The sequence below is a fragment of the Thunnus albacares genome, chromosome 6 (assembly GCF_914725855.1).
Source record: "Thunnus albacares chromosome 6, fThuAlb1.1, whole genome shotgun sequence".
NCBI lineage: Eukaryota > Metazoa > Chordata > Actinopteri > Scombriformes > Scombridae > Thunnus > Thunnus albacares.
In genome coordinates, this window is record NC_058111.1 from 12,280,634 (window position 1) to 12,299,709 (window position 19,076).

Genomic DNA, 19,076 nt, shown 5'->3' on the forward strand with positions numbered 1-19,076 from the left:
TAACAATCTTGAATAGTAATGTGATATTACTATGTAGCTGTGCTTGTTGTGTTCAGAGGCTGAGTGCAGTTCTCCTCCATGAATGATCAGGCAGAGGCGTGGAGATAAGAGATTCCTTTTGTTGAGCCCACCTCTGTTGCTGACATATCTGGAATGACATTACAGTGTCTTTGAGCTCTGTAAAGAGTCTCGGCCACCATACTGCTGAATTGGCCCTGTCCCTACACTTTTTTTAGCCCTTGGTGTCCATCATGTAGCTTTTGTAGAATGTCAGCTCTCATTGGCCTCAGCACAACAATTCTGCATCCTCTTGTGATCAAGCCATCATATTCTGACAGCTCATTTTTCACTTTCAAGTACTCCCCGGCATTCATCGGGACGTTACTTGTATATTCATGCCATCCTGTTCTTAGGAGTTTTATGACAGACTGTGGCTCGCTGGCGGTTGCAGTGACCATTCTGATGCTGTCCATTTTTGGAATCTCTTGCTTCACTGTGGCTACATAACATGCCACATCACTGTGTATATCAGTCTCTTCCCTTGTATGGGTGTTTGGACTTCGGGACAGGGTATCAGCAACAACAAGGGTTTTCCCTGATACAAACTCCGCCCCAGGTTTGTATCTCATGAGCCTCATGAGACGACGCTGGCATCGCAAGGTGATATTGTCTAGGCATCAGTTGTTGACAATTAGCACTAATGGCTCTAGCTTGAACTGATCCAAGCCACAGAGATGTTTCTCAAACATCTCACAAGCCAGCGAGACAAGCATAATGCGTTTCTGCTTCTGTGTGTCTGGAACAGTATGCTACTGGCTTACAGTCTGGTATCGTCACAGTAGGTGAGAACCGGTACGGTTGTCAGCAGCACTTTAATGTGTTCAAAGGCTCACTGTTGTGAGTGGCCCCAAGTCCATGTATTCTTGCTTTTCAGAAGCTGCGTGCCGTGTGTACAACATACAGCTGAGCATCGTCCATTAACTTTTCGCATGTTCAGTTTTTAGTGTCCCATGCTCACCATAGCCCTGCTGATGTTCACTGGTGCGGTGTGTCCACTTCATCTACTCCCCTGACCAAGTTCATTTTCACGGACAGGAACCCACCCACTGTGTAGATTTTTTTAACTGTGTGCACGGACTACATAAGCTTTGAATGGGTAAGACTTTTTCTTGTAGTTAATAGTAGCTTTGAACATGCCAAGACACAGCAGCTCCCCTCCTGCACAGTCCAGTGGAATGTCTGTCGGTTCCAGTGTTCTCTCTGGAGTGAGTGTGTGGAATGTGTCTTCACAGATGATACTGACATCTGCCTCTGTGCCAATTTTAAATTCCACCGGAGTGGAATCCACAAGCACCTGCACAGTCCACTGTTCACTTGTCTCGTCCGCATTACACACTGAGCCTAGGAAATAGGATGGTTGGTCTGCCTGCTCTGTGACCTCATTCTCTGGCCCAATTTCCCATTTTATGACAGATATGGCATGTTGCTTTCCCTGCAGGGCATTTTTCATCTTTTCTGTGTTGTGCTTTTCTGCATTTACCACATTTTCTTTTTCCTTTTTTATTTTTGTAATAGAGATCTTTATTGAAAAATGACAAATACATCACGTCAAGCAACAAAGTGCAACCAGCGCCAAAGTGCAAACATTCACCTTTCCTCCTCTGCCAATTTTTTTTTTTAACAAAGTTCACAATTTACAAAACAAACACATACATAAGAGACAGCTCACAAATACAATGAACAGAAAGTGCTGAGTGAATAAAAAGCAGAGAATTCAGTTGTGAAAGCCATTCATGAGTGCATGTAGGTCCATCAGATCAAAGTTCTAGCACATGCCAAGGAAGGTTTTGACCCCTATCCAAAGTTCTCCTCCTTCTGAGGTCAGTAAGCTTGTGTTTAACCATGTCATTGTCAACCACAGTCTGTTTGATGACCATGGCACATCTGGTTTTCCACAGTTTGACACACACTGTACTGATAATCAGTTGGAAGAGTTTTTTTTGTTTGGAGAGCATATTTTCTTCCAGCAGACCATACATGACAGAGATATAGTTCAAACTAAAAACCAGTCCAAGGCCTTGCATTATAGACCAGACCTCCTGAGCTCTGTAACAGCATCAGGAGGTGTTGCTGCATTTCACCTTCATTATAATAAATCATGGGACATTCTTTTCTTGTTACATAACAACTCCATGAAACAACAGCTCTAACAGGAAGTCTGTTAACAGAAATAAGCCACTGAACATCTCTCATGCTTTCTATTTTATTTTTTTTAAGTTTTCATCACCTCCATGCCATTTTATTACGGATACGGCATGTTGCTTTCCCTTCAGGGCATTTTTCATCTTTTCTGTGTTGTGCTTTTCCACATTTACCACATTTTCATTCATTTATCCCCATTTTATTGGGTTGTATGCAACCTCTTGCACTGTTCCCACTGTCTGTCTCTGCATGCTTAGTTGTGTGGCAACTGTCTGTACCGTCTGCGCCAGCGTCAGGTCTGCCATTAGCTGTAGCCTGCGTGAGAGTCCTTTGTCCAGCATTCCCATGACAATATGGTCGCGGATATTTTCATCTCTGGTTGCACAGAATTCAGTGTTTGGACAGTTCGTACAGCGCTCTAATGAAAAACGTTTCCTCCCCTGGCCACTGCAGTCACTGGTGAAAACACGCTCTTTTGTGAATAATATTCCTCCTTGGAGAAAAAGTACTCATCGAACTTTCCTGCCATGATGTCAAAGTTATCACGACGTCTGTTCTCAGCAATTGAATGACTTAAAGATGTGTTCTGCCTTGGTTCCAATGGCATAAATAAGCCAGCTCACCAACACTGTCCCAGCTTCCTTGTCCAGTTTAGTGGTAACTATAAATTGTTGAAAGCGCTGCTTCCGGCTCAACCATTCTGTGGGCTTATCAAAAGCCAAGTTCACAAGTAGATTAAACTTTCCACCATTCGGCTGCTTAACCTCTTTTCCTCTTATATCCATGTTTCCTAAATCTGTAGGCCACTTCTGACACCATGTAGAAAAGGTTGAGGGTCAAGGTACTTAATCAACTCAGCTTTATTGCAATTCAGGACACGTTTACGTTGAGACTCCTTCACTATGCATGTCTCCATATTTTCCGTGAACCCCCTTGCCATAAAGCATTAGTCTGGAACTGTTGTAATGACCAAACGTGTGTGTGTGTATGTGTGTGTGTGTATACACAGACGGGTGACAAATTAAAGGAAAAACCAACATAAAATGGTGTTTGGCCACCACATGCTGCCAGAACAGTTTCAGTGCACCTTGGCATTGATTCTACAAGTCTCTGGAACTCTTCTGGAGGGACAAACACCATTCTTTAAAAAGATATACCCTCATTTGGTGTTTTGATGATGGTGGTGGAGAGCGCTGTCTAACATGTCGGTCCAAAATCTCCCATATGTGTTCAATTTGGTTAAGATCTGGTGAGTTTGAAGGCCATAGCATATGATTCACACCATTTTCATACTCATCAAACCATTCAGTGACCCCTCATGCCATGTGAATTGGGGCATTGTCATCCTGGAAGAGACTACTTTCATCAGGATAGAAATGTTTCATTATAGGATAAAATGATGACTCAGAACAACTTTGAATTGATTTCCCTCTAAGGGGACAAGTGGTCCCAAACCATGTCAGCAAAATGTCCCCCACAGCATAACAGAGCTACCAGATCCCCTCACTATAGGGGTCAAGTATTCAAACCTGTACCAGTTTTTCCTTTTAATTTGTCATCCGTCTGTATATACCAGCACAGAATATCTAAACACAGAACATTGCTCAACTTTAGTGAAAAGTTCTGAGTGACAGATCACACACGGAATTCCACATGATGGAATAACAACGGTAAGATATGTATTATTGTTGAATGTTCAAGCAGTTAAACTGAGTTAGACACATTTTTTAAAAAAATGTAAAAAAAAAACAACAAAAAAACACATGGTGTGTGTGCCTACACTGTACAGTGACAAACTTGAGTAATTTCCTCTGAGCCGAGCCATCATGCCAGATATTTTATTACATGACTATTTTGGTACAAACATTTACCCACCAGTGTGGCGGATAGCCTTCTGAGATTTACTTGCCAAACGGAAAATCTACCCGCATTTGGCGCTTGGCGGGTGTTAATTTCAGACCCTGGAAACCACTCATCTTTCTTCTTTCCCTGCCTTCTCTCTTCTCCTTCTTCCTATTGTCTTCCCTGAATTACCGGGAACATTGGGCGAAAATAGGTTTCTGATATCACCGTAACAGCCCTGACCCTGGCCAGCTCATCTATCCCTCTGCTGTTGATTCATTTCACAAGCCTCTCAGCCTGCCTTGCTCTCAGCTGAGCCATCCTTGCTTTGACAAACACAAATGGATGCTCTGTCTGGAACAAGATTTTTTATTTATTTTTGTTAAACCTAACTGTTAAATGGACAGCCTGCAGCCTGTTGACAGCCGTGTGAACTGCAGTGTTTTGTGTCTCCTGCTTTGGTTCTGATGTATTAAAATGAATAAGAAAAGACAAGTAGACCTCAACATACCAACACTATGACTCTCTGAAGTGTGTGTATATATATATATATATACAGCATTCTGAAATTGATTTAGGTAAATGTGACAAAGTGATTTGAAATCTTATTTACCAAAACTATACTTTGTTTACTGTGAGGGAGGTCAAATAAGCAGTGACTGGTATTTGTTGTTTTTTTTCACATAGGTATGACAAAGAGGGTCATGCCATGGACGGACAGTCTCTGACAGAGGTGAAAGGTGGCAGCGGTGGAGGAAACACCAACTGGAAGGCTATATCTGATGTTAAAAACGAGCACCTGGGACACGGAGACAAGGTACACACACACATGCTCAGCTTCTCCCTGACGCACTCAAACATTCAAGATATGGTAACCCCAGACATCATCTTATTCTGGGATGATTCTTTGAAGATATTCAAGGACAAACTGAAAGACTAGTGTTGAATCCCTAACAACAAATATGAAATTGCTCACAGTCAAGCTGCATTTGTTATTAAAATCCCTTGGTACACATTGCAGGTCTATATAGTCTTGCTGCAGTGTAACCTTGTCCCTCGCAGCTCTGCATCACAAATGTTCTTTTAGCTGACTGTCAGTGTGATGAATCTCCATAATCATTGACTCATAACATGACTGCACCACCGGTACGCTTAAAATCATATTCCACTAGGTTCCTGATCTCCTACTGCTCATCAATCCCCCACATTGTGGGTGTCCTCTCACAGTCTGGGTGTATGTTCCTGGTGAAAGTCACATGGATCTCTGGTATTGATTATGAAGATTACATAGGCTCTATTCTTTGCCCTCTGTAATGAAGTTACTGCCCTCAGATAAGTAAAGTAATGTGTTCTTTAATTTCCCTCTCTTTTTATTGATACTATTGAGGGAAATGGTGCTCACAGAAGTGTATAAATCGTCTAGAGCGGATAATGGTGACCTGTGCAGAGATATTAACTTGTGTAATTTGACATGCTCTGCACATTAGTAATCATCCCAGTGTGATGAAAAAAATCACATTAAGATGGAGACAATTAATAGATGCAAGCAATTATGATAGGGCACTAAGAGACATGAAGGGAGCAGTTTTACTCTGGTTGTAAAAGACAATTGTAAGAGGCTGCAGTCGGCTATTTGGAAGCTCAAAGAACACTTGAGCACTCATTATTCCTTAGAAAACAAAGAGAAATGCAAAAGTACATGGATTAAACAGGAGCAGCAGTTTTCTGTATGCCCCAATTAAGGGAAAATATGTCATAGTGAATGAGTAATTTCAGGTTTTTCATCCATTTGTGTAACTGTGTGCCTGTCTGCTACCCGAGGCTGTGAGTGACCCTCTCCTACTTCTGTCGCCCTCATAATTCTCTCTCCTATGGCCAGAACTGCAGGATTCTCATTCACAGATAGTAAATGGCGTAATGCTCCCCCTTATGCCTCTTTTAGTGTGACCACTTCAGCTATTCTATCATCTGGAGACCCACAACGCACCATAAGCAGTCTCATCTATTTCTTTTCTCTTCAGTTCCATACCCCAAATCCTTGCTGTAACCATTAGCCCCCTGTCAGGTGAAGGGCTTCTCCTGGCATTAGCTCCCTGCTGCTGAGGAGGAAAGGTTTGACCCTGGGCTATGGAGGCTCTTGCTCCTCCTCAGCATGTTGTTTGATGAGTCCCGGTACTGTCAAAGGAGCTGAGCTGAGGCTGTCCTCAACCCCTCTGAAACATCCCATACATGGGGGCATGGGGGTCAGGCCTCTCAAGAACCCCACCAACCAAAGTCTGTTGCAATTAATTATCCCTGTCACAAAGTCTTTGTGTCACAATCTCAAGTTTCCACATTGCTCCCTTGCCCTCTCTGACAGTAAGTGGCCACCCTCCTCTCGTTGGCTCGACACTGCATTTGTAATGGCCTATGACAGAGGCGAGAAACGAGTTCTTCTGTCCTCTTCCCACTGTAGCGGTCCTGATCAGTCACACACTAATTGAAGAGGTATTTGCTTGATTAATTGGGCCTCGTTTGGAAAATCAGCACAGGCTGATGTCTGGGTTGTTTTTGGTAAAACAAAATGGTCATTAAAAAAAGGTTAGCCGCCAGCTTGTTGTTTGAAACAGACTGATTTTCTCATATTTTGGCGCCGTCATTTTCCACTCTCTTAAGGGCTTTTTAATTACCCAAAGTGACATGTAATACCAATTGTCCTGTGCTGGAAGTTAATTGGGGTTGAATGTCTTTTGCATACTAACACAATGGCCAGAAAATGGAGAAGAAAGGAGAAAAAATTGATTTTCATTTTACTTCAATGAGATGGTCTATGGAGTTTGATTGAGAGCCAGCTGAGGGACACTGCAGCCGCATTGGATTCACAGATGGTTTTATTTCATATCTACACCATGACAACTCACCTGTCTCCTAGATGCCTCTGTTGCATCAAACTAATCCTGCAAATCATTGAGCTTCAAAACCAGGTGTCTCATACACTTGATAGAATAAAAGATGGAGAAGTGGTGGAAAAGACTCTGCCATGGCTGGGAAACACACTTGGGGATGAGGGCTCTCTGCCCCAGTTCCACTCAGTGTTGGCGATTCCCAAAGATCCATGGGTTAGGCTCAGCGATAAGCCAAGATCACAAGCCTGCTCAACACCACGTCCTGTGTAACAGTGGGCCACTCTCTGCGGCACAGAGAGAGTTGGATGTCCTCCTTTACAGCCAACCAATCAAGTGAGGCTCCAGCTGTCAAACAAATTCTCGGTCCTTGAGAATCTCCGGGAGATAAATCATCTGGCATCCCTGCCGTCCCTCACCCTGGCATCAGCATGTAGAAGCCGAACGACAACTCCAAACTGTCCTGCTCCAGTGCCTGTGAATTACCAGCTTGCAGGCTCAGGACACTGTCCAGCTCCTCATCCTGCCTCGGCAAGCTTTTGGTAGGGCAGGTGTGTGCCGCACCAGTGGGAGAGTGGTTGCACGGGGCCTGCACAACAGTCAGTGACGAGGCCATGGCAAATTCTCCTGCGGTGTCTAACCCAAAAGTACTGGTTGTGGGATTATCTATGGTCCAACACATCACTCTCCTCAGGCGTGGACCTCATGATACCCTGGAGCTTTGGTGTCCAATATTGATTCCAGGATTCCTGATCTTCTACAGAAATTTCCTTCTGTTGGAGCAGTCCTCGACAATGTCGGCACGAATGAGCTCAACCTCCAAAGCTCTGAGAAGCTCAAACAGGATTTTAAAACCCTCAATTACTGGACTCCTACAGGCATTGTAATATATCTGGTCCACTGCCCTCACCTTGCTTTAAAGATGTAAAGTTTAGCCGTGTTCGCCGACTTCATAAATGGCTAAAGGGCCACTGCTACGCACTGGGAATTCCATATGTGGGCAACTTTACAACTTTTCGGAATAGGCTGACTTTCTTCAGACGTGATGGATTTCATCCAAATAGGCTTAGATCCAATCTGATGGTGATGAACATGCAACTCACAATGAAGTCTTGTAAAAATAGTTGATGCTTGGCTGAGTCCATCTCTTCCTAGCACTGTTTCATAAAGTTTTGATATCCTTGTAATCATAATGCATAGGTCTGTCAACTGAAACGTGCATATCCCACACAGAAATATTAACAATATTAAAGATTCGGGCAAATGCATGAACTTCTGCTCCCAGCACAAATACACTTAAATTGCACTCTTAAATGTGAGATATCTACCCAGTAAGACTATCATTTTAAATGATTTTATTTCAACATTTGGATTATATGTTTTTAACTGAATCTTGGTCACAAACTAATGATCCACACTGTGATTGTTTCAACCAAACCAGGGTCAGTGCTTGTGGTGGTGGCCTAGTGAGTGGAAGAGCTTCAAATGTTATGAAGTACCTTGAGATGAATTTTCTTCCTTTGAACTTCTCACTTCTCACTTCTCACGGTCTCCATCCGATCATGTTTGCTATCATTTTTGCCCCCAAAACCTACTGGCAGCTTTTTAGCAGAACTCCCAGAATTTTTATCCACTCTTCTTTTAAATTATGACGGAGTTGTTCTTTGTGGTGATTTTAATGTCCGTGTTGATGACTCCGCTAATGTTCATGCTACTGATTCTTTTTAAATCACTATCACATCACTACTTCTTTTAACTTTAAACAGTATGTGTGCGGATAGTCACATAACTGTGGTCATACATTGGACCTTTTATTTACCCTGGGTGTAAAAATATCTTCTGCAGAATTACTGGATATGACTGTATCTATTCACAAATGTATAATTTTTAACTGTGAATCACCAGTTATTAATACTGTCTCACCCCACTCCTCGCATCTTTAATTAGCAAAGCGTCTTAAAGTTATGCGCATTGCTTGATGATCAAAGCCTACACCTGTCTAAATACTCCCGTGCCATTGAACTGGCTGACATTTTAATTCAATCTGCGTGTCTTCAGTAAATATTATTTCACCTCTTAAGGTTAGGTCTAAGTTCTCAGAAAGAAAACGGCCTTGGATAGACAACAGTATTTGCAGCCATAAAAGGGAATGTAGGAAAGCAAAACGCAGATGGAAAAAATCCAGTCTCCAAGTACATTACACTACAGCAATATGATTAAAGATGTGACAACACACTATTTTTCTTAACTTATTCTGCCCATCAGCACAACCCTAGATTTTTATTTAAGTCTGATCAGCTGGTAAATCCAGACCGTCCGTGTGCCCTAGTTGAAAGTGATGCTGTGAAAGGTTTATTTTACTGATAAAGACGGGTCAATCAGAGCCTCTATTACCCCCAATGCCTCTTACGCTGATGTCCCTCACCCGCAACAAGATAGTTTGAACCAGTTTTAACCCATTACCTTGTCTGAACTTTTAGAAACAATATCATATATGAGAGTGTCTTCCAGCCCTCTTGATATAATACTAACAAAGTTTTGACTAAAAGTAATTGAATTTCTCAGGCCCTGTTTGCTTTGGTTTTAACAGTTCCATGTCTAATGGTTGTGTCCCTGATTGTTTTAAAAGTGCTTGTGTGAACCCACTGTTAATAAAACCTGGACTGGATCTCTCCCTCCTTCAAAACTGTAGACCAATTCCCAAGTTGCCTTTTTATATCAAAAATTGTAGAAAAAAAAGTGTCCAGGCAATTTCTCTCTGCAATGGAAAATGAAATGGAAGTATCACAGCACTGAGACTGCCCTGCTCAAGGTTACCAACAACCTTTTAATGGCTTCTGATAATGGCATGTGCTCAGTCCTTGTACTCCTGGACCTTAGCGCAGCCTTTGACACGATTGATCACAGCATCCTGCTAGACAGACTGAGGCAATGGGTGGGGATATCTGGTACAGCATTAGAATGGTTTTCATCTTACCTCAAATAGGGACCAAATAGGTGGTTCTGTCTCTGTGAACAACTTTGTCTCCTCATTTTCTTCTGTTAAGTGTGATGTGCCTCAGGGGTCGGTTTTGGGACCAGTAGACATGGTGTCTCTCTCCATTTTTATGCTGATGATACACATATGTACCCGCCCCTTATATCCATAGACCCTGGAATGCTGAACTCACTTAACGACTGCCTTTGTAATGTCCAAAACTGGATGTCAAAAACTTTTCTCAGCTGAACTCCAACAAAGTTGAGATCCTTGTCATCGGGTCCCAGCACATGGCAAAACAAATCCTGCCATCTGCTGGTTCCCTAGTGGAACATATCAAGCCTGTTGCAAGGAATATTGGCATCTGGTTTGATAATAATTTAAGTTTTGAGCAGCACACCACAAAGCTTGTGCAATCCTGTTTTTAATCATCTTAGAAATATTTACAAAATGTGATCTATTTTAACTTTTAAAGACACAGAGACCATTTTACACGTCTTCATCTCTTCATGCCTGTTTTGTTGCAACAGCCTTTTTCTTGCCTGAACCAAAAACCTATTTATCGGCTCTAGACTGTACAGAACTCAGCTTCCAGGCTTTTAACCAGAACCAAGAGACATGATCACATCACTCCTGTTTGTAGGAGTATAGCCTCTTTACACCGGCTCTCTGTATGTTTTAGAATTGATATTAAGATCTTACTGATTACTTTAAGGCTCTTCATGGCTTCTCTCCTTGCTATATTTCTGACCTGTCATTACCGTATGCGCTGGCACGTACTTTGAGATCCTCGGGCAGAGGTCTTTTGTCTGTCCCAGAGTCCCGGCTGAAAACTAGAGGGGACAGAGCGTTTGCAGTCAGGGCCCTGAGGCTCTTGAACAATCTGCCCGAGGAAATCAGGTTGGCTGACTCAGTGATTTCTTTTAAGTCCCTTCTTAAAACACACTTTTTTTATTGGACCTTTCCTGATTTTACTTGAGTTTTAATTTTCTTTGAACTGTCTTTTATTCTGTTTTTTTTCTGTTCTTGCTTTTCCTATACTGAGTTGGTTTTAATACACTAAACTGTTTTTTAATCTGTTTTCTTTTTAAAACCTGATGATTTAATTACTTGTCTGTTTTATTTTGCTGCCTTGTGAAGCACTTTGTAAAATCCAATAAGACAAAGGAACATGGACTCAAAATCATAGAATCCACTCAGAAAGGTGTCCTTTAACTTATTTAGTTTTTAAAGCTGCTCTTTACATTAAAAATGAATCAAGATTGCTAGATTATTGAAATAATTAAAGGTCCCTTGTGAGTGTTGCATATATTTTTTTAAGAATATACCAGTTTTTCTTTTTTCATCCTTTTGGAGAAACTCCAGTTAAACTGTTAACATAATTGCACTTACACGATGGCCTGTTGCTCAGCTCCCTGACCCTGAACAGGTGCCTTAGACCTTCATCTAAATGCACAGGGGCCTAGTCCCCCTCTGTTCTCACGACTGATGCTGAGGGTAGTAGGAGGAGAAGACAATGTCCAAAGCAATCAGCTAGTAGGGTGCAACAGCCATCTGTGGTGTGCATTAGGGCCTCTGTTGCACAACGAAACCCTACCTGAGGAGGAGAGGTGATTTGACTCATCTGCAACCTAGTTAAAAGTTTTAATCTGTTCATTACAGCACATCCAGAACCCCTTTTTTGTATGCATCTATTTCACAGTCAATGTGAAATTCATGTCACTTGCTTGGGTATTTTCCATGCCGACTAGGAATGTTTCCTAAAAGCTGTTTATGTGCAGCCGGTTACTAAAGCTTGCCTCCACACCACAGAAGCAGCTGCTACCTCACTAGTTTGCATTTGTGTCAGTGCCATTAGGATTCTGGTGGGGAGTGTGCATCTGCTGCACAAATGCTGCTTTCCGACTGTTCGCATACTCCATTAGGTGCTCCTGAAAATATCATTGTCTATTTTGTGCTGTTTTATCCTTGGTATGTGCTTGACAACATATTTAACATACAAAGTACAAAGGTTGTCATGGAGCGAAGACTGCATCTACCAGTGCATGTAAAACGAAATGCATTTCAGGAACGTTATATGGCAATGAACTTGTGTTTATAAGAATTTTTTTTATTCCATTTCAGGCAGACTACTACACCTGCATAGCAACTATTGTGTACCTGCGCAAGGAAAACTGCCTTTACCAGGCCTGCCCGAGCCAAGACTGCAACAAAAAAGTGGTAGACCAGCAGAATGGCATGTTCCGCTGTGAAAAGTGTGACAAAGAGTTTCCCAACTTCAAGTACCGCCTCATCCTTTCTGTAAGTGACTTGGCATTGGGTTCCCTAAAACTTTTACCTGGCTCACGCACTCACACACAAGCATATATGCAAATGCACGCATCTTAGATGCCTGTTCTTCCTGCTTAGTACTGTGGAGATGCTTCTGCTGAAGCTATGGGTACCATCATTCTAGTGACTTTTGCTTCTCATTACCTCGTCTTTCTGTTCTCCCAACTTGGTTTACTTATTCATCGTTCTGTCTCCAGCCACTTTCTCTCCTTATGACCCCACTCCTTGTAGTTCAATATCGCCACAGTCTGCTCTTTAAAGTTAAATTTAGAAACATTTAAAGCCAATTCTGCTGCAACACAGAGTAACAAGGACTAATTTTAGATTGTCTTTACACTTGTATTAAATTTTTTTCATACTGTTCTGTATTCTGCAAATACAGGCCTCTTTTCTCAGCTCATTTGCAAACAAACATTATTTTAAAAAATAAAATCATTGAACACAAAAACTTACTTAGTCAGCAACAGAGCAATTGCAGCCTGGCATCTGAAATGAGCTGCTTTTGTTTTGTACCACTCACCAGGACATTGTTATTCTTCACGAGCTGTAACTTAAGCTATGTGAATTTGTTTCCACTTTATGTATCACAAGTGCACAGTGATTGTGTGTTTTGCCAGCAGGATATAGGCTAATCAGAAGATGAGATGTTCAGTTAACAACATACCATATTCAAGCATCCGCAAACTGTCAAACAAACAACACATCAAGACAAAATTTTTAAACATGAATGCATTCATCTGTACTTGTGCATGATTCTAACTACTCTTCACTCTTTTCTATATCTGTCAGGCCAACATTGCAGATTATGGGGACAACCAGTGGGTGACTTGCTTCCAGGAGAGTGCAGAGGCCATTCTGGGCCAGAATGCAGCTTACCTGGGACAGCTCAAGGACTCGGTGAGACACTCCTTCTTGAATGTAATACTGACCCAAGGAAATGGTCATTGCAAGTGCCTAACCTCAGGCTTTGTTACTGCCAGACATACACACTCACACCCACTACTGCACCAACTACCGTGCTTGGTTTTCTTCCAGGTATAATTACTTAAAAATCCTTTTTCAGTGTTTAATTCAGGAAAAACTCACTTACTCGAATTTGCATATGAAACTTTGATCAATCTGACATTTGATTAGAAGAAAATGTTGATTTGTTGTGTTGACATTGAGCCAATCCATTTCTTTTCCCCTCAATTTCAGAATGAAGCTGCTTTTGATGAGATCTTCCAACAAGCTAACTTCAACACTTTCGTCTTCCGCAACAGAGTGAAGCTAGAAACGTATAACGTAAGTAAAGAAGGACCCGGTAGGGGCTAGGGCTAGTTAAATCCCACACCTCTGTTCTTTGTTTTCTTTGATAGTTTTCCCAGTCATTAACAAAACTGCCCTGCTTTCATTTTGACTGACAGCATAATCTAAAAAAAAAAAAAAAAAACCCAAAAAACCCTGAGTGTTTGTCCAAGAATGCTGCTCATTTTCAGTGGCTTTGTGAAGGGTGCGCACACAGATTAGTCGCGGTCACTATTTCCTGTAGGCCACACAGATAGAGGTTTGTTTTGAGGGAAGCACATAAAAGAATTGATTGGACTGGGGCTCTGAGCAGGAAGTCTGGAGCCGCGCCAGAGACTGCATCCGCCTTCGACGCACAGAAGAGGCCACTGTGTCTGTCACATTCAGCTCAACATCCTAACTGCCAATGGCACTGCTACAAGCATGCATTGGCTGCTGCCTCCAAACCCCATATTCCTTCAACAGAGACACCTGCAAACCCCTCTTTCAGTTTATTTTTTCTCCTTCTCAATACGACAAGCCAGCCATTGTGCTGTCACATGTTGTCATGTCTACAATGTTGTGTAGGCTTGAGGTGGGACAAAGCAGTAACAGTTAATGACACCCATCCATCCTGTTGTATCACAGTGACAGGGAAGCTTTGACAGAACTCTCTAACAAGGTTTATTATTTATAATTCAGTCAAGCACTTGCAACAGTCACATGAGTGTGATGTAATTATCACCTGTAATACCATTTAAGACACTAATACGCTTTCTCAGCACAATTAAAGGTCACCCTGACTATACCTGATGGTAGGAGGCTAGACATTGTCAATCAGGGAAAAATAATCAGCAACAATTTTGAAAATTTAATTCACTTTTAAGCAAAAGTCACCTGGTTTAAGCCTTTCAAATGTGAGAATTTGCTGCTTTTATATTTTTGTTAATTAAATATCTTTGGGTTTCTTTCACTCCAGGAAAATGTGATGGTCATTTTAAAGGCTTTTTAATATTTTACGGACTTAACAAGTAATTGATTAATCAAAAAATAATTGACAGGTAAATTGATCATAAAATTGTCAATTGCAGCCTTATGTAGGTAAGTATTGCTATCAATCAATTACTATAATTGTATTGCATAAAAGATAATAGGGCTCTGTTAATTAAAATCTGCCAATTATTTTCTCAATTTGTCCATAACACGTCAGTAAATAATAAAATGTCTGTTATAATTTCTCACAGTCAGAGGTGATGTAGTCAGATGTCCTGTTTTGTCTGACCAGCAGTCCAAAACTCCAGAATATACAGTTTGCCATCATGTATGACAAAGAAAAATCTTCACATTTGAGAAGCTGAAACCAACAAATTTGGGGCATTTTTGCCTAACAGGACTTAAACGGTTATTCGATTTATTAAAATAGTTGCTATTTAATTTTCTGTCGATCAATCAGTCGACTAATCGTTACAGCTCTAGAAGATGAAGATGATGTGTTTTGACTCTGCATGTGCTGCTCCACATCACACTGAACCAAAGCTCATATCAGCACATCAGTCAGTGTCCTTTTTTTTAATATATCTATCAAAGCATGAACACGTAAACATGAAGTTCACGTGGGTGTGATGTGTAATGATTTTCAGACAAATCAAAGTTGTATTATAGAATTCAAAATATTGATATTATTTCAATATTAAGCGTAACACATGGAGGTGATTGTGTTGCAACTCTCAACATGTCAGTGGATGAGTGACTTTATTACTATAAAGAGTGTTGTTACTATCAAAACATAAGTTTAAAACTTTTACCGCTCAGTACCCGACTCCTCAACAGCTTTAAATCTCTAACTCACCTGAAATCAGGACTTGTCTGCTCGCGGCTGTGATTTTTCCAACTGCTTTCAAGGTCTCATTGTCCCTGCAGGCTGTGTCTCAACATTGTAACTGATTTAAGTGTCTCAAAACGATGTCACTGCTGAAAAAAAGAACATAAAACCGTCGAAGGCTTTTCATCGCAGCACAGCCCTACTGTCGGCCACTGTAGGCCCAGCGTTAAACACAAATCCTGCTCGACAAGAGTGAGAATCACTAATTACATGATGAAGTCTTTTACTGTTCTGAGGCTACAGGGCAGGGCAGAGGTGTGAGTGTAGAGTACTGAAGTGGTTCCCAACACCGGTCCTCCTCAGTGCAGCTGGCTCTCTGTTACACCAAAGATCAATTGCACTTAACCAGTTTTCCAGGGCTGGAAAAGAACCACTGGTGTAACATTGTGTGCAAGTGTAGTTTAGGATTTAAAGTGAAGATCTGACAGATTTTAAAGTTACTCATTAGATGCTGGTGTACGAGTGTCTGTGGCAATTTTCAGTCAACTCGTCCTCTCTGCTCTCTTTTAAAGGCCACGCAGGAGATAAAAATGTCTTGTCTTGTCTTGTATGTATGTAGTTTCTTCGGCTATCTTTTGCTGTAAGCGTTTCTGGCAAGTTTAAAGCTGTTAGAAAAAAAAGGTCACAGTGGAACAAATTTCTGTGTTTTTCCTCTTGTGCTCATGTGTACACACACTTGCAGTTGATGGCTGTAGGAGGGGAGCAGCACAGCTTGTCCAAATGTGGCTCAACACCCAGCTTGGCTGTGTGGTGTTGGCTGCTCGCAGATTTCACACACACATCTAGTCTTACTCACCCACCCGTCAACTGCCACCAGTTAACTTCACTGTCAGTGTAGGAAGAAGAAAAATACCGTTCATCGTGTTATAGATGAAAATCTTTTCATCTTAAATCTGTTAAGCAAATTCTAAACAATTTAAATGCCTTCGTGTTGCAGTGACATTTGTGGTATTTAATAGTAACATCAAGTTTTATTTCCAGAGCACATGTATTTAATTTCAAGGCCTCTATAACATTGGTCAGAGGGGAAAATAAACATGTTTTTGAAGAACACTGCATATTTGTAGGAATGAAACAAAATGAAGGACCAGACATTAATGTTTTGAATATAATATATATATAATATAATAATAATTCACCCTTAAAGTTATTACATTTGAGACTTCTGCATGGATGATTACATTCACGCCACAGAGCTAAACATCTCTTTTTCTGAAAGATAAATCTCTAGCAACCTTTTTAAAAACCCAGACGGTCGTTTGATAACCCTTGAAGGTACCCTGTGGAGTTTATTGTAAACATTTACATTCAGCGTTACTCACCAAACACATTGCGTGCAACCTTGAAACATGATGAACATGTTGAATGCATTTCCTTCCTCTATAAAACATCTGCAGATAAATAAATAAAAAATATTATAATACCTGCAGTGTTTCTATCCATGTTTAACCTGCAGTCCTCTTATTCCTCGCCTTTGGCACATTATTACATTTCTTGCCATGTTAGCGCAGCCAACTGTTGATAAGCAGAAATCTGCGGCAATAATGTGTATCATATTGCTCACGTGCATGTTGGTAGTCTTGTGTGCACAATACAAACAAGACAGGACTACTCGTGAATACATCGCTGTTTAGCTTAGTACCTTTTAACCACTTAAAAAGTATTTCCGGAGTCTTCAAACTCTCTTCTGTCTGCTTTGATCCACAAGTATTCCTCCCACTTCACAATAAAGAGGGCTTTAACCTGTTTTCCACTTTGCAACTATTTCCTAACACACTCCAAAATAGTAGCCAGAAGTCAATGCATTAACAAAATTTAAAGTTTTAGTATCAAGATCATTTATCTATATTGATTTATAGCACAAATCTCGTTGATTCCACCAAAGGCCAAAGTTGGTTCTAATGTATTTCTAACTATGTTGGTGTATTTTCAGTTGTTTGATATGTTTATATAATATCAATAACTCTCTAACATCATAAAAAAACATGCAGAGATTTATAGGGGCTATTCTTGAAGATTGTGGGCACCACACCAAAGGAATATGATTTCCATTTCACCCACTTCAGCAGCAGAGGATTAATGGAGACAAAATGAGTGTAACCTCTGTTTAAATGCAGAGAATAATAATAGCTGTGGTAGAAATGACCTTCCCCTGTCTAGACAGCTGTGGAGGTGGTTATGGCTTTGAAAGCTGCCTCTTTTTTTTTTTTTTTTTGTGAAACCATAAGTAGAATGCCAACATAATACAGTCCAAATGTCTCGCATTAACCCACTTTGTCATGTGGGAAGGGAAAATGCTTGTATATGTGGCAGTAGGCAAGCGATATATTGCATATATGGTTGTTTTGTTTGTTTACATCTTGTATATTTTATGATAGATATTTAGTATAGAGGGCTGTATGGGTTTTGAAGGATATTTTTTTTGACATAATGCGTTGATGTGGCAGCAGACCTCGGTGCTGGTGGATGTGTAAACATGATGAAATTGTGTCTCATCTCGTGACCCTGGATTTCACTGTGAAGAAAGTGTGCATATATATCATACCAATCGGTTTTCCTATTGTTTCTTTGACAGGATGAATCCAGGATCAAGGCCACAGTGATGGATGTGAAGCCCGTTGACCATAAGGACTACAGCAAGAGGTTGATCATGAACATAAGGAAACTGGCTGCCCAGTAGGAAGCTGTGACCGAGGCCAAGTGTTCTAGTTTTGATTGCTTTTGCAAGTTCCTTTTTGTTTCTGTACAGTCAACAAACAGCTCTAAATGTATGACAATGTTTTTCTTACAAATCAACTGTGTGTAGTATTTTTTTTGTCATTTCTTTTACTTTGTCTGAATGAGTAATCCTCAAAATACTTATAGAGCACTAGTGGAGTGACAGCTCACCTTTCCTTTGTGAAATAACGATCAGTGGCCTGGTACTGGAAACTGCTTTTTTGTTGGTGAACATAACAGATAAGGACTTATTTTCTTTTTGCTATTTGGGGATATGAGCAGAGAGTGGGTCAGTAAGCCACAAAAGAAATCAGCACTGTGTCTGTCTTAAGTCAGCCAGTTGTTAGTGCATGCACTGTAGTCATATGGGGGGTGGTGGCTGTTTTACGCAGAAGACCAGCACAGTAGCGAGCACTCTTGTCACCCTCTGACGCGCACTCAAAATGGCTGGGCTGGACCTGCACACCCCTGATAAGGCCGTTCATTCTCCCACTCTTTTTTTTTTTTCGCTCCCTCTCTCACATACTTGCAAACATAAGCACATATACACATGCACAGAGACCTGATGGGAAATGTACTGCATTCTATTTAAGTAGATACAAGGTGTTGTCCATGTTTTCAATGCCTGTAACTGTTATAACTTCTGTAGTTCAGTCTTTTTTGTTGTTGTTGTTGTTTTGTGGTGATAAATTTTGGGAATAAAGATGCTCGTAATCAAGTCATTGTTTGTTTTAGAGTGGATACTTTGCTCTCTGTCAGAAGTGTATTTGTATTAATCCAAGTGTAGTATGTACATATATGTATGTAAATCTGTTTAGCTGATACAAGAATCGCTTACAGCACCAGATTCTGATCTGTACCTGCTGAAGGCAAGTGAAAATGTGTAGACTTTTATTATTTTTAGGAGTTGCACTATGTTTAGGAGATTTATTCAAGGGCTGACACACAATGCCCTCTATCTCCTCAGGTTTCGCTC

General features: G+C 40.9%; 1 protein-coding gene across 1 annotated transcript in view; it reads left to right on the forward strand.

The window, feature by feature from the left end:
- rpa1 (replication protein A1) overlaps positions 1–18,818 on the forward strand; it is a 38,213-nt gene extending 19,395 nt beyond the window's left edge. Inside the window, exons 13-17 of the mRNA XM_044354679.1 lie at positions 4,732–4,861; positions 12,028–12,204; positions 13,024–13,131; positions 13,432–13,518; positions 17,958–18,818. Of these exons, the coding sequence (XP_044210614.1) occupies positions 4,732–4,861; positions 12,028–12,204; positions 13,024–13,131; positions 13,432–13,518; positions 17,958–18,062 (607 nt within the window). The 3' untranslated portion in view covers positions 18,063–18,818. The remainder of the gene's footprint in view (positions 1–4,731; positions 4,862–12,027; positions 12,205–13,023; positions 13,132–13,431; positions 13,519–17,957) is intronic.
- The last annotated feature ends 258 nt before the right edge of the window (positions 18,819–19,076 follow it).